Below are 16,732 nucleotides of genomic sequence, written 5' to 3' on the forward strand. Positions count from 1 at the left end.
TCTGGTTGTCAGCGAGGTCCTGCTTTTTAACCAATTTTCCAGATGGCTGACTGAGGAACAAGGAGGTCAAGTGACTTGCCCAAGGTCACACAGTAAGTCAGTGGTTAGCCCCGCATTGGAACCCAGGATCCTCCTGGCTTCCAGTCCTTGGCTCTAACCAGTGGACCACACAGCCTCCCTATCCCTGTACATGCCAGAATAGAAAATATAAGAAGGAATGTTTTTGTGTTGGCATTTGAAAAAATGCTTTTTAGATTTCCTTATATTTTTTGAGAAAAGGTCCTAAGACCAAACATTCCATCATTTCAACTTTTCCTAAACACCGCTCTTTCTTTTAGTATATGTATATGATCATTTGAAAAAACAGATTAAATGAAATGAGGAATTCAGATTTAAGTATCAAGTATTATAAATGTAAACTGATGTTTCACCCAAATAGAAAAATGCTACATCATTTTAGAAAGCTATTAAAGGTTTTATAATAATAAATACTAAAGTGATTATTATAATCTCAATTTATATTCAAAATACTAGTCTCTGAACATTACTAATAATTGATTCACATAATTTTTTTCTACCTTGAAGTACTCTATTCTGTATATATTAATAACTGGTAAGTTGTCTTCCCTGTGTCTTAATCACACTAACAATTTTGCAAAACCTGACCTATTTGGACCTGTATTTCAAATTATGCAGTTTCAAGAAATGGATATTTTCTACCCGCAAAATCTGTCACAATGCTACCAAGAATAAATAAAAATCTACATATACACACACAAATAAAAACTCAACCTTAAAATTATCAGTGCCAGTTGGTATGGCAAAAAGGAAGAATTTAACAAACAGACAAAATGTGTAAGCAGTTCTTTCCCCCCTATTATAAGGAATAACTTTAATAATCACAGTCAAATGATCATCTGGCCCCAGGAAGGTTTAGTCAGTTCTACTTTGAAAAAACAAACAAAAAAAAGACTAAGCAAATTAATTCAAGCCTTGGTTGGGCCTAAATAAGATTCATTGTTTTATTTCTATAAACATTTGGATATGAGGAAATTGGAAAGGCAGATACAGCATGTAAATTCAAGTCACTGTTGATGCCTCTTCAACAACAGTGGCAAACTCATTGAGACAGGAGACGACTGAATCTGTATGCAGATACTACAGTTATTTTAATTAAATTACAGTAAAAGCCTTCCAATTATTCATTCAGGAATCTGAGGGTGTATAGCATGTATTCGCATTTTTAGAAAAAAACTATTTGTACCAGTCGTCAAAGAGCAGATCATCCATGTGACTATAGACTTGCGTTAGAAACTCATGAGATTTAGAGATCACAGGAATTTCTTTTTTTTTCTTTTTTTTTTTTTTTGAGATGGAGTCTCCCACTGTCGCCCAGGCTGGAGTGCAATGGCAGACTCTCGGCTCACTGCAACCTCTGCCTCCCGAGTAGCTGGGATTACAGGCACCTGCCACCATGCCCAGCTAATTTTTTTTGTATTTTTAGTAGAGACGAGGTTTCATTATGTTGGCCAGGCTGGTCTTGAACTCCTGACCTCGTGATCTGCCTGCCTTGGCCTCCCAAAGTGCTGGGATTACAGGCGTGAGCCACGGCGCTCAGCCTAGATCATAGGAATTTCTTAGAATCTACCTTGTCACCGACAAATTCCCTATAGCACTCACAATCTACTGTTTGAAAAGCTTTTGTTGGCCGGGTGCAGTGGCTCACGCCTGTAATCTCAGCACTTTGGGAGGCCAAGGTGGGCAGATCACGAGGTCAGGAGTTCCAGACCAGCCTGACCAACATGATGAAACCCCGTCTCTATTAAAAATAGAAAAATTAGCTAGGCATGGTGATGCGCACCTGCCATCCCAGCTAATCAAGAGGCTGAGGCAGGAGAATCGCTTGAATCTCGGAGGCGGAGTTTACAGTGAGCCAAGATCGCACCACTGCACTCCAGGCTGGGCGACAGAGCAAGACTCTGTTTCAAACAACAAACAAACAAAAAAACAAGCTTTTGTTTCAGATTTCCCAAAATACGTCTAGATAAAACAAATGGAAACCCTCAAGTGTGTAGGTTTTATAAATCTAGTTTAAAAGAGGATTGTTAATTTATAACACATTGTCATAGCATGACTATCATTTGCTCCTCATTAGTAAATGAAAGCAGCAAGAGGGAAGAGCTTGTGTTGCTCACCACTGTTCCCTGGAATACTGGAGGTGCTGAACAGAAATCATTATAATGAATGAAGTCATCAAAACAAAATCACTGGGTATACTTTAGTAAAGTGAGGTAAAATTAGTATAAATTACAATATACTTTTGTGAATAGAAAATACCATTTCCCATTTGTGTGACTGCAGCTTACTTATTTTGACCCTTTAGATTAAAAAACAAAAGATATCACAGCTTTATTTAGAAGAAAAAACCTTCCAAAATACGAACATTAGGAAAAGCCTTTCAGTATACTTGCAACCACTGAATAATAAAGGTACTGTTAACAGCAGAAAATACAGTTTAGGATTTTCCAGTAAGACAACATGGGAAAAGTATTTAAGAAAATTTATACTCAGCTGGGCTGGGTGCGGTGGCTCACACCTGTAATCCCAGCACTTTGGGAGGCCAAAGTGGGTGAATCACTTGAGGTCAGGAGTTCAAGACCAGCCTGGCCAATATGATGAAACCCCGTCTCTACTAAAAACACTAAAAATTAGCCAGGTGTGGTGGCATGCACCTGTAGTCCCAGCTACTCGAGAGGCTGAGGCAGGAGAATCTTTTAAACTCAGAAGGCAGACATCGCAAACTGCACTCCAGCCTGGGCAACAGAGTGAGAATCCGCCTCAAAAAAAAAAAAGACAAAGAAAGAAATAAAGAGAGAAAGAGAGAGGAGAGAGACAGAGAGAGAGAGAGAAAGAGAGAGAAAAAGAGAGAGAGAGAAAAAGAAAAAAGAAAGAAGGAAGGAAAGAAAGAAAGAAAGAAAGAAAGAAAGAAAGAAAGAAAGAACCAACCAACCCAGCTATTAAAGTCTTTTTTTTTTTTTTTTGAGACAGAGTTTTGCTCTTGTTGCCCAGGCTGGAGCGCAATGGCACGATCTCGGCTCACCACAATCTCCGCCTCCCGGGTTCAAGTGATTCTCCTGCCTCAGCCTCCTGAGTGGCTGGGATTACAGGCATGCGCCACCATGCCCACCTAATTTTGTATTTTTAGTAGAGACGGAGTTTCTCCCATGTTGGTCAGGTTGACCTTGAACTCCTGACCTCAGGTGATTAGCCGGACTTGGCCTCCCAAAGTGCTGGGATTACAGGCGTGAGCCACCGCGCCCGGCCCTATTAAAGCTTTTATGAGCCGTTTTTGTCATCTCTCTCAGCTTTTGATCAAAAATTCAAAGATTAACCCCTCATCTTAAAGGATACAGCAAGACTGCTGCAGTCTTACTATCTCACTTCAGCTGACAAAACAATGGAACTAATTATCATAATGTTTTAAAATCACCACGGCACTCCCACTAACCAGGAGAACACTGCATCTGCTGGCTCAGGGCACACACAAGGAACTGAGTCCAGTCAGGATAACTTGAGTGACTAAACCCATTGTAATTTCCAATCAGATTCATGTAACCTTTTCTTTCCATGGAAGATACATTTGCTTTCAAAAAAAGCAAGGGCTTAATTTGATCCTTTCTGTTAAAAAATAAATTTTCTCTATGCCATTAAAAAGTAAATTAACATGCATTACCTCAGAGACATACGGAGATGAAACATCATGCACAATGTGGAAAAATTCCACACAACCCCCCCAACCCCTGTCTCCCCCAATCCCAAAAGAAATGAGGATATAGATGTCACAGTGAATAAAGGCACTGGATCTTTGTATCCTTTAAAGAACGTCTGTCTGGAGTTGCATCATTAGGAACTCTTTTAAAGAGTTTAGGGGCTTAAAAAATTCATTTATATTCACCATTTAACACATATGCAGCCAAATGAAAATGGCCATTAAAATGAAATAGAATCAGTAATTTCATAGATCAGTGTGACAGACATTTCCACTATTTCTTAATTAAATTTACCTGACCAGTTGCTTTTTAGGGTCTAGTATGTTCAGTAACTTGTCTGCATACACCTTCTTAGAAGCAGTAAAAAGAATGATCTATAAATTCAGGGGAAAAGAAGTAATCATTATACATGGTCTAAATATGGGTACTATATTGAATAAAATAAAAATACATATGTAATTAGCTTAAGCATGTTTACCTCATACATCTGAGACATTCGTTCCAGGAATTCCCTGAAAAATGGTCTTAATCTCACATAAACCTAAGGAAATACAAAGATAAGTTTCAGCAAATAAACATACAATGGGAAACCACTTCTTTTTAAGATGTGCTGTATTCTAACTTTGACTATAATGAAAAAGTTCATGTTTTCAAAGTATAGAAATATTAACTAAGTACCACTCAAACCAAGTATATTTCACATACAATTGATCACTTAAACCAATCTCTTTGGTGGGATAATAATCATCACTGATGATCAAGTCATTTTTACTAATAGCAGCATACAGTACTTCACTGGTATGTAATTTTAATAAACATTTAAGCTAAAAATGGAAAGTTTCCCTCTGAGATTGTGATCCACCAATAAGCTCCATCTTCCAGCCACGTAGCATCCATCCAATTACTGTGTCCACCTCTAGCTGACCTGTCTCAATGACCTTCCTCAATAATTATTCAGAATTCCTTCAAACAACCACCTGCTAAAAATATCTCTTTTAAATTTATATCAAGGTAAATAATATTCAAAAGGAGACATCTGGATTGGTGGGTTTAAATAACCTCAGTTTTTCAGAAATCAATCTTCCTATTCTACATTTAATGACTCAGATGTGGCATCTAAATTAGCACTATTGGCTACTTGAAATTAAAATTGTAACAGTCAAACACAACAGTTCTCAAAACCTACTGGTCAGTATCGGAAAAGACTACAGTTCCCACAGAGCTGCTTTACATATATTATTTTCTTATTTCTGTGTCTCTCTTTGCCTACATTTAATATAGCTCCTATAATCTAATATTCAAAAAGCCATGAGCAACCATTAAAACCATTTACATTCTGACTCCTCTAAATTGTATTCATTTTGTTACAAAATTTTACAGAAAGAAAAATACTGTACTCCATATACCACGAATAACAAGTATTTATTGAACTAGATTCACGGATTCAGATTAAAAACAAACCAAACACTTTGTGGTAGCAACAAATTCAAATCTAGGCTTAGTGGAGTTTCAATTCTGGCATCCACATACATGCACACAAAAATGCCCCCATGACAAAAATCTAGTTCTAGGAATGTTTTAGGGCAAAATAGAGAATTTCCTTAAGAACTGACCACTTATAGGAGACAAATTTTGTTTGTTTGAGATGGAGTTTCACTCTTGTGGCCCAGGCTGGAGTGCAGTGGCACAATCTTGGCTCACTGCAACCTCCGCCTCCTGGGTTCAAGTGATTCTCCTGCCTCAGCCTCCCGAGTAGCTGGGATTACAGGTGCTCGTCACCACGACTGGCTAACTTTTTGTACTTTTAGTAGAGACGGGGTTTCGCCACGTTGGGAAGCCAGGTCTCAAACTCCTGACCTCAGGTGATCTGCCTGCCTTGGCCTCCCAAAGTGCTGAGATTATAGGCGTGAGCCACCAAGCCAGGCCAGAAGACAAATTTTAAATGATCATTACTATGCTAATAATATCACTCTGTCCCCATCTCTGGGCTAGATAAAGGTTTACTTGTTTTTAATCCTATTAGTTTTTTTTTTTGAGGAGTCTTGCTCTTTCCCTCAGGCTGGAATGCAGTGGCGCCATCTCGGCTCACTGCAACCTCCACCTCCAGGGTTCAAGCAATTCTCCTACCTCAGCCTCCGGAGCAGCTGGGATTACAGGCATGGGCCACCATGCCTGGCTAATTTTTGTATTTTTAGTAGAGATGGGGTTTCACCATGTTGTCCAGGCTGGTCTCAAACTCCTAACCTCAAGTGATCTGCCTGCCTCCCAAAGTGCTGGGATTACAGGCGTGAGCCACTCCGCCCGGCCTAATCCTATCAGTCTTGACTAATCAAAAACAAAGTAAACCACATACCCCTCCTCAAAGCAGAAAAAAAAACCCAAATCCTCAGCACCCAATCACCATCATTTAGGATAAGGTCTAAAACATTTAACTATAGTTGTTCTTCTAATCAATTTTAACATTTTCATCCTGAAACATTTGGTGTAGTTTGTAGCCTTGATTGAAAACCACACACACCTTATTTCTTTGGTAAGCCAAATAACAACAGATTTGTATATATATTATTTTACTAACAAAATCACTTTAATCAACTGAGTCTTTTCAAAACAGATTTGTGATGGTTAAGAAAAATCCATCAATTATGCCAATACTTTTTCTGAATTCCATCTCAAGGTAGATGATAAACTATAAACTATCAGAACCTTTTACTTGTTGCCGGTGTTCATCACTCACATGCGGTTAGTAACCAAAAATATTTCATTTTTTCATACATATATAAATGTTTTATTTTCAATATCCCTATTATCACTTGCTCCATATACAGGCTGAGTGTCCCTTATCTGAAAATGCAAAATGATCCAATGAGCATTTCCTTTGAAAGTCATGTCAGTGCTCAAAAAGTTTCAGGCTGTTTTTGTTCTTTTTTTAAGACAAGGTTTCACTCTGTTGTCCAGGTTGGAGTGCAGTGGTGCAAACATGGCCACTGCAGCCTCGACCTGCTGGGCTGAAGTGATCCTCCTGCCTTAGCCTTCCACGTAGCTGGGATGACAGGTGCATAACACCATGCCTGGCTTTAAACAATTTTTTTTTGGTAGAGATGGGCTCTCACTATGTCACTATATTGCCCAGGCTGGTCTCAAACTCTTAGGCTCAAGCAATATTGCCTTGGCTTCCCAAAGTGCTGGGATTATAGGCATGACCCATCACACCCGACTAAGTTTCAGATTTTCTTTTTTCTTTTTTTTTTTTTTTTTTTTTTTTTTTTTTGCGAGACCGTCTCATTCTGCTGCCCAGGCTGGAGTGCAGTAACATGATCTTGGCTTACTGCAACCTCTGCCTCCCGGGTTCAAGCAATTCTCATGCCTCAGTCTCCTCAGTAGCTGGGGTTATAGGCATGTGCCACCACATCTGGCTCATTTTTGTATTTTTAATAGAGATGGTTTTCACCGTGTGGACCAGGCTGGTCTCAAACTCTCAAACTCAGGTGATCTCCCCACCTCGGCCTCCCAGGGTGCTGGTATTACAGGCATCAGCCACCACACCTGGTGATAAATTTCAGATTTTGAGGCATTTCTGATTTTGCATTTTTTTGAATTAGGGATATTCAACCTGCAGTAAACTAAGATAAGCAGGGCCTCTTTGAGATTTATTGCCTCTGAACACAACACAATTCCACCGCACAAGAATATGTCGAGTTAACAATATTTTCCAGCCATAGTAAGTGGAACATTGTTCAAAGGTGACATTTTCCAACTTCTCATACAGTGACTTCCAGATTAGGTCAAAGCTGTAACTTCATTGTGCATACTACTACTTTAACTATACTTAAATATAACATGCATCTTAAAATTTGACATTGCTTTCAAAATGTGTTTGTTTACTGGGGATAAAAGGTGGCACTGAAGATAAAGGAACATATTGCTAGAGTATTTCTTTACTATGAGAACAGAAAGAGTAATTGTTGAAAGTAATAGTTCCTATCCTCAGAACACATTCACCATGTGAACAAGAAGGTATTTCAGTATTAAAAGACACAGGCAGAGAATGAGGGAGGAAAGTGGGAAGAAACATAGAAAGGTACCGGGTTGGGGTTAGGGCCACATGGGGTTGTGCCATGTGATGCAAAGGCAAAATCTCAGAAACAGAAGTAGAGATGAGATATAAGGCCAGCAGCGTCTAAGTCATTTGGATATAGGTAAGCGTGAACAGAAATATGTAAGTCAAGAAGCGCTACGTACGTACAAATAAAGAACATCTGTCAGGTACGTACAATACAATGAGCTTAACTTTTGAGACTACCATTACTTTATTGTGTTAGGTCAGAGATACAAAAACAGACAGAATGCACACATAGACATGCATCCAAATGCTTTAAAATCTATTCTACAAATAGCATTAACTCCATTTTTCTTCTAATTTTACTCTCATACAAAGATTCCTTTCCTGAGCTGCCCACTTCCCATTTTCTACATTCCCTTAATCCACACCTTTCTCTACTTAGTATTTTACCTTCTTGAAACTTGCAACTCTTCAAAATTATGTAATCTCCCAAAGGCCAAAAGCTTCATTTCAGTCTAGTATACATGTTTCTTCAAATCGATAATACTTTATTTAAAGTACAAATAATTTTAATATTTTCTCAGTAAACCAAATATATTGTGGAAAATGTCAAAAGTTTAAAAATAATGCCTAAAGTCATAATAAGAAATAATTACATTAAAAAACTATTCAAGATTGACTACTACTTGAAGATACGGATTTATGAACATGTTCATTATGCAAAACTTTTAAAATGAAAATCTATCAGAATATCTGTAAAAGAGTGTTGTGGTGCCAGGCATGGTGGCTCACGCCTGTAATCCCAGCACTTTGGGAGGCCGAGACGAGTGGATCGCCTGAGGTCAGGAGTTTGAGACCAGCCAGACCAACATGTTGAAACCCTGTCTCTACTAAATATACTACTAAATATACAAAAATTGGCTGGACGTGGTGGCATGCACCTGTAGTCCCAGCTACTGGGGAGGCTGAGACCGGAGAATTGCTTGAACCCAGGAGACAGAGGTTGCAGTGAGCCAAGATGCGCTACTGCACTCCAGCCTGGGCAACAGAGTGAGACTCCGTCTCGGGGGGGGAAAAAAAAAAAAAAAAAGGTGTTGTAAACTGATTTTACCAAAATTTAAATTTTACACAGAAAATGAATATATAATTTTTTTTTTTAATAGAGTCTTGCTCTGTTGCCCAGGCTGGAGTGCAATGGTGTGGTCTCAGCTCACTGCAACCTCCGTCTCCCCCAGGTTTCAGCGATTCTCCTGCATCAGCCTCCCAAGTAGCTGGGGCTATAGGCGCATGCCACCACAACCGGCTAATTTTTGTATTTTTAGTAGAGACGGGGTTTTGCCATGTCGGCAAGGCATGTGATCTGCCTGCCTTGGCCTCCCAAAGTTCTGGGATTACAGGCGTGAGCCACCGCGCCCAGCCATATACATAATTTCAAAAAACCCACTACACTAATACTACTTGATATGAGTAATACTTGATGGTCTATTTTTTTGTATTAAGATAAAAATTGTATATAGATAGTACTGAAAGGCTATTAATAGTTAACATAGCTGGATTTTTAAAAAAGTAGTCATTGGCTGGGCGTGGTAGGTCACGCCTGTAACCTCAGCACTTTGAGAGGCCAAGGCAGGTGAAGTCAGGAGTTCAAGACCAGCTTGGCCAACATGGTGAAAACTCCGTCTCTACTAAAAATACAAAAAATTAGCTGGGCATGGTGGTGGTGCACGCCTGTAGTCCCAGCTACTTGAAAGGCTGAAGCGGGACAATCACTGGAACAGGGAAGGTGGAGGTTGCACTGAGCTGAGATCACACCACTGCACTCCAGCCTGGGTGATTAAGCAAGACTGTGTCTCAAAAAAATTAAAAAAATAAAAAATAAAAAGGTAGTCATTAAAATGACAATCCACTTATAAACTGATTCTAGATATTATGTGGTAAAGTCTGTCTAAATTAAAACTCATGTCGAATTATATAATTTCAAGTCATATACTTAGTAATTTTTATTAGTTTATCAAACCTTAATCTAATATCAGATAATCTCAATAGTATGACCCCCCAAAAAATTACATGTTAGTCTTTTTAGGAAAAACATTTCTAAATGATTTTTAGGCCCAGATAATACGACCATAACTTTATTTTTTTATTTTTTGAGACAGAGTCTCACTCTGTCACCCAGGCTGGAGTGCAGTGGTGCAATTTCAGCTCACTGCAACCTCCACCTCCCGGGTTCAAGCAATTCTCTGCCTCAGCCTCCCCAATAGCTCGGCTGACAGGGGTCCGCCACCATGCCTGACTAATTTTTTTGTATTTTTAGTACAGACGGGGGTTTCACCATCTCGGCCAGGCTGCTCTTGAACTCCTGACCTCGTGATCCACCCGCCTCAGCCTCCCAAAGTGCTGGGATTACAGGGGCTAGCCACAGCGCCCGGCAGACCATAACTTTCAAAAAGAAACATCTTTGAAACTTTTTCCACGACATCCTTCCAACCTATTGCTACACTGTAGCAATAGGTTTTAAAAAATGATGAATCCAAGGAATCACCCACTTTAGAATATGACATCTGTTTTCTTTTAATCAAAAAGATGACTGGTAGGTGCTATTTCTTACTTAATTAAGAAGAATTAAAACAGTAGAAAATCAACAAAGTTGAGGAATATAAAGAATGAGATGCAGCCAGGTGTGGTGGCTCAATGCCTATAATCCATTTTGGGAGGCCAAGGTGAACAGATCACTTGAGCCCAGGAGTTTTCAGACTAGCCTGGGCAACATGGCGAAACCATGTCTCTACAAAAAAATACAAAAATTAGCCAGGCGTGGTGGCACTCGCCCATAGTCCCAGCTACTCAGGGGGCTGAGGCAGGAGAATTGCTTGAACCCAGGAGGTTGAGGCTGCAGTGAGATGTGATGATGTCACTGTACTCCAGCCTGGGTGGCAGAATGAGACCGTCTCCAAAAAAAAAAAAAAAAAAAAAAAAACAGAAAGAATGAGATGCTACAATTAACTGAAAAAATCTTTTTTTTGAGACGGAGTCTTGCTCTGTCCCCCAGGGTGGAGTGCAGTGGCGCGATCTCGGCTCACTGCAAGCTCCACCTCCCGGGTTCACGCCATTCTCCTGCCTCAGCCTCCCGAGTATCTGGGACTACAGGCGCCCACCAACACGCCCGGCTAATTTTTTGTATTTTTTTTTTTTTTTAGTAGAGACGGGGTTTCACCGTGTTAGCCTGGATGGTCTCGATCTCCTGACCTCGTGATCCGCCCGCCTCGGCCTCCCAAAGTGCTGGGATTACAGGCTTGAGCCACCGCGCCCGGCCGAAAAAATCTTACCATCAGTAGATACCACAAGTGTACAAGTGGCTGTACCAATTTTTTAACTCTTCTGTATACCTCAGTTTCCCTATCTACAAAATATAGGATATAACAACAATATCTACATCATAAGGTGGTTGTGAAGATTAAATAAGTTAATACATGTAAAGTACCTAGAACACTGTCTGGTACATTCAAAGTGCCAATAGCTATTAGCTATTATTATCTATCTCATTGTTTAAAAGTAATCAGTCACAAGAAGAGCTGGAGTGAGTATGATTCTATTGGGCAGAACTGGGCAACCTCAATTCCAAAGAGAAAGCCCTACAGACACAATCTATACTTTTGGAAGAGGGAGATAACAAACTGTTTCAGTAAACTGTTTAATTTAGTTAACATGTTCTTAGCATCAATACCAGAGCTTAAAGATAAAACCCAAACCTTCTCTAAAGCAAAAGGATTGCTCAAGTAGGCCCTAGAGTGGTCTCAATTTCATAACCCACCGAGTGATTTTACAGTAGTCATCTTTTGCTTCACAAAAATTCCAGTAAGAGGCAGACAGATGCTGGGGGTAGTATTTGTAGGTGGATAAATTTGGGATGAATAGGTAAACACTAAAACCAATAAAAATAAAAACACAAAAAATCCCTAAATTAAAAGCTTCTGCGGCTGGGCGCAGTGGCTCACGCCTACAATCCCAGCACTTTGGGAGGCCGAGGTGGGCAGATCAGTTGAGGTCAGGAGTTCGTGACTAGCCTGGCCAACATGGTGAAACCCCATCTCTACTAAAAATACAAAAATTGGCCAATGTGGTGGCCCATGCCTGTAATCCCAGCTACTCGGGAGGCTGAGGCAGGAGAATTGCTTGAACCCAGGAGGTGGAGGTTGCAGTGAGCTGAGATGGCGCCACCATACTCTAGCCTGGACGACAGAGCAGCAAGACTTAGTCTTATTAAAAAAAAAAAAAAAAAAAACCCAGGCGCGGTGGCTCACACCTGTAATCCCAGCACTTTGGGGGGCCGAGGTGGGCGGATCACTAGGTCAGGAGATCGAGACCATCCTGGCTTACACGGTGAAACCCTGTCTCTACTAAAAATACGAAAAAATTAGCCAGGCGTGGTGGCAGGCGCCTGTAGTCCCAGCTACCTGGGAGGCTGAGGCAGGAGAAAGGCATGAACCCGGGAGGTGGAGCTGGCAGTGAGCCAAGATTGCGCCACTGCACTCCAGCCTGGGCGACAGAGTGAGACTCTGTCTCAAAAAAAGAAAGAAAAAAAAAAAAAGTTCCTGCAAAACCTTACTCAAACAGAAATCAACCTGAAAAGAAATTTTTTAAAGAGTACAGGCAGGGCATGGTGGCTCACATCTGTAATCCCAGCACTTTGGGAGTCTGAAGTGGGTGGATTGCTTGAGCCCAGGAGTTTGAGACCAGCCTGGGCAACACAGAGAAACCCCGTCTCTACAAAAAATACAAAAAAGGGCATGGTGGCACATTCCTGTAGTCCCAGCTACTATTTGGGAGGCTGAGGTGAGAAGACGGTTTGAGCCAGGAAGATAGAGGCTATAGTGAGCGGAGATTGTGTCAATGCATTCCAGACTGGGTGACACAGCGACACCATGCCTCCAAAAAAAAAAAGTCAAAGTAGGATGAAATAAAGCTTAATGTATTCATATACGTGATTTATATGATTTATATTAAAAGTTGCCAATGGGGCTGGGCATGGTGGCTAATGCCTGTAATCCCAGCATTTTGGGAGGCCGAGGTGGGCAGATCACTTAAGGTGAGGAGTTCAAGACCAGCCTGGCCAACAGGGTGAAACCCCATCTCTACTAAAAATAGAAAAATTAGCTGGCCTCAGTAGCACGTGCCTATAATCCTAGTTACTCGGGAGGTTGAGGCAGGAGAATTTCTTGAACCCGGGAGGCAGAGATTGTGGTGAGCCAAGATAACGCCATTGCACTCCAGCCTGGGCAACAGATTGAGACTCTGTCTCAAAAAAAAAAAAAAAAAAAAAGTTACCAATGAAGCAAAATTTTCATCAAGGAAAAATTGGCCATTATATTGTATGTACATATATTTGCATATATTAAAAAACTTGATGTATTTACATTAATAAAAGTTTAGTCAAAACAATGGCCAGTTTAGTAAAACAAAAATGTTACCTTTAAACTCAAACTCTGAACTTCAAAGGAAATGAAGCCTCCAATTTACTGTAATCAACTGTCATGCCTTCTAAATTTATAGCCATTAAATAAGAACTTTCCACATAGTATGTTTTCTTTTCTTTCTTTCTTTCTTTTTTTTTTTTTTTTTTTTTTTTTGAGACAGAGTCTCACTCTGTTGCCCAGGCTAGAGTGCAATGGTGCGATTTCGGCTCACTGCAACCTCTGCCTCCTGGGTTCAAGCAACTCTCCTGCCTAAGCCTCCCGAGTAGCTGGGATTACAGGCACCTGCCACCACGCCCAGCTAATCTTTTTTTTTTTAGTAGAGACAGGGGTTTCACCATGTTGTTTAGGCTGGTCTCGAACTCTCTGACCTCAGGTGATCCACCTGCCTCAGCCTCCCAAAGTGTTGGGATTACAGGTGTGAGCCACCACGGCTGGCCCGTATGTTTTTTCTCCTTCTTTTTTTTTCTTTTTGAGACTGGCTCTCTGTCACCCAGGGTGGAGTGCAGTGGCATGATCACAGCTCACTAGGGCCTGAAGCTCCCCGGGTTCAGGTGATCTTCTCACCTCTGCTTCCCAAGTAGCTGGGACTAGAGGTGTGTGCCACCTATTTTCGCATTTTTTGTAGAGACAAGGTCTCACTACATTGCCCAGGCTGGTCTTGAACTCCTGAGCTCAAGCCATCCACCCACCTAGGGCTCCCAAAGTGCTATCATTACAGGCATGAGCCACCATACCCGGCCTGTATTTTATTTTAATGAATTGCTCCTAATTTTAAAAGATACATTTTAGACAAAGAATCCCCATGAAATATATTTTCCATATTTTTAAGAAGTAGAGAACTATTGGTTTCATTTGTATCTTTTCCTTTTTTAGCCAATTAATAATGAATAATTATGATGAAAAAATTAGTACCAATAACTAAACTTACTAATAAGGATGGGAAAGTGCCTTTAAAATCATTCTAAAGTAGTATTTTTAATATTCATCTATAATTAATTATTGAATTATTATTCCCTACAAGCTAAAATATTAGTTTTATCCTCCATACGATGCAACTATGACCCTGAAATGGTTGTCTGATTTCTCAGCCTCCTGGCTCAAGCAATCCTCCTGCCTCAGCCTACCAAGTAGCTGGGACTATAGGCGCTCCCCACCATGCCGGGCTAATTTTTTTTTTTTTTTTTTTTTGTAGGGACAGGATCTCTCACTATCTTGCCAAGGCTGGTCTCAAACTCCCAGGCTCAAGCATTCCTCTCACTTCAGCCTCCCAGTGCAAGGATTACAAGCAAGCCACTGTCCCTGGCCTCAAAAGATTTTTTTTTTTTTTTTTTTTTTTTTTTTGAGACAGAGTCTCGCTCTGTCGCCCAGGCTGGAGTGCAGTGGCGCAATCTCGGCTCACTGCAAGCTCCGCCTCCCGGGTTCACGCCATTCTCCTGCCTCAGCCTCTCCGAGTAGCTGGGACTACAGGCGCCTGCCACCACGCCCGGCTAATTTTTTTTTTTGTATTTTTAGTAGAGACGGGGTTTCACCGTGGTCTCGATCTCCTGACCTCGTGATCCGCCCGCCTCGGCCTCCCAAAGTGCTGGGATTACAAGCGTGAGCCACCGCGCCCGGCCAAAAAGATTTTTTTTTTTTAAGGCTACTTTTGTAGAACAAAAATATGGTTTATGAATCTCAAGAACAATGTGCATGTTGGTTAGTATCAATTTAAGCCAGAACTTGAGAAAAAAATTAGGTATTTACTACAAAATTATAAATTTAAATGATTGGTTTCTTTCCTTCATGAAGCAAAAATAAGCTGACTCTTCTAGAAAAGACTATAAAGAGGAGACAGAAGCAACTGACCCTCTACTTCTCTTGTTCTTTCTTTTCTTTTCTTTTTTGAGATGGAGACTCGCTTTGTCACCCAGGCTGGAGTGCAGTGGCACAATCTCGGCTCACTGCAACCTCCGCCACCTGGGTTCAAGTGATTTTCCTGCCTCAGCCTCCTGAGTAGCTGGGATTACAGGTGCCCGCCACCACGCCCGGCTAATTTTTTTTATTTTTTGTGGAGATAGGGTTTTGCCATGTTGGCCAGGGTGGTCCTGAACTCCTGACCTCAGGTGATCTGCCCATCTCGGCCTCCCAAAGTGCTGGGATTACAGGCATGAGCCACTGCGCCTGGTTCTACTTCTCTTGTCTGTGATATGAAAATTATCCTAAGCTGTAAGATTCCCAAGAAAACTGAAAGAATGGGGACGCGGGTAAGCTTTGCTAACCGTGGCCTTCCCCATCCACCTCTTCCCCCAACTTTTCCCATAAAAGCAACCTCTACTAATAAAACAAAGCATCTTTTACAAGTAGCTCCCTACAGGGATCCTATCTGTCCTTGAGTGCTTACCACAATCTGATTTCTGGACAGCTGACCCAAAGTTTGTTGATTTTACTGATCTTCAGAAAGCCACTGACTGGCTAAGTCTTATTGGTGAACAGAGTCAAAAATCAGATGCCCCTGCCAAGCTTTACAGAATGAGGAGTTGGACAACACAGTTACGTTTGGCTGCACTGTGGTGAAACATATGAGGTATCTTCTTTTTGTCTTCAATCAGCCACATTTGGGCTGAGTAGTTCTATTACATCTTCAAAAAACTGAGCTCCAGTTCTTGATGGAGACAGAGGAAGGTCATTGAGGAGGTGGTTCAGCTCAAGAGCTAAGTGAAAAATGTCTTTTGATTCACTCCTGCTTGTGGATAGAAGTCATCTTCGGGATGGAAGAGGGAGTGAGATGACCTAGAGTCTTGAATTGGTGGATCTGCAGGAACAGAAACTAAATACAGTGGAGACCTCTTAACTGAGTAACACCACGAGATGGATTTCCTGACAAAGTGCCAATATAGGCTAAATATAAAGATTAAACATGTGCAATAAAAGTGATCATGCACTTGTTTTTCCAGATATCAAATGCATTTGTACCATTTTATGAATACATGTTTTCTTAATAACTGATTATAAAACAATGTAAAAAAAACCAATTTAAGAAAAATAGACCCGTTCAAACAAAAAGCCTTAATTTTGCCTATATGAGTGCCATTTCCTCACGTTTAACAAGTCGGTTCTTCTTTCAAATGACTTTTTCTCCATATACAAACTACAATCTGTCTAGTCCACATACTGTCAGTAGTAACATACATCAAATTTTAATTTGAGATAGATCTTTCAGGTTTTTTTTTAATCCTCTAGAGAAATGAAATTCAAATTACACCTCAAGGTACTAATTTAGAATAATCTACCTGCTTACAAATTCTAAGACCTGCATTAACCAAGTTTATTCCTACATATTAACCAAAAGAAGAGTACATATAATTAAGTCAGGCAATCTTTAAATGTGAGTAGTGGCCACCTCAAATTTCCCTCAAACTTTGATTTAAAAAAAACTTTAAAGGCCCACA

General features: G+C 40.6%; 1 protein-coding gene across 7 annotated transcripts in view; it reads right to left on the reverse strand.

The window, feature by feature from the left end:
- Positions 1-16,732, reverse strand: part of CTDSPL2 (CTD small phosphatase like 2) — a 113,489-nt gene that overhangs the window by 10,744 nt on the left and 86,013 nt on the right. For all 7 annotated transcript variants that reach the window (XM_055276864.2, XM_055276867.2, XM_055276861.2 and 4 more), the window contains 2 exons: positions 4,249-4,311; positions 4,065-4,144 (listed from right to left, as the gene is read on the reverse strand). In XM_055276864.2, coding sequence (XP_055132839.1) covers positions 4,065-4,144; positions 4,249-4,311 — 143 coding nt within the window. The remainder of the gene's footprint in view (positions 1-4,064; positions 4,145-4,248; positions 4,312-16,732) is intronic.

The sequence above is a fragment of the Symphalangus syndactylus genome, chromosome 5, assembly GCF_028878055.3.
Source record: "Symphalangus syndactylus isolate Jambi chromosome 5, NHGRI_mSymSyn1-v2.1_pri, whole genome shotgun sequence".
In the NCBI taxonomy this organism is placed as follows: Eukaryota; Metazoa; Chordata; class Mammalia; order Primates; family Hylobatidae; genus Symphalangus; species Symphalangus syndactylus.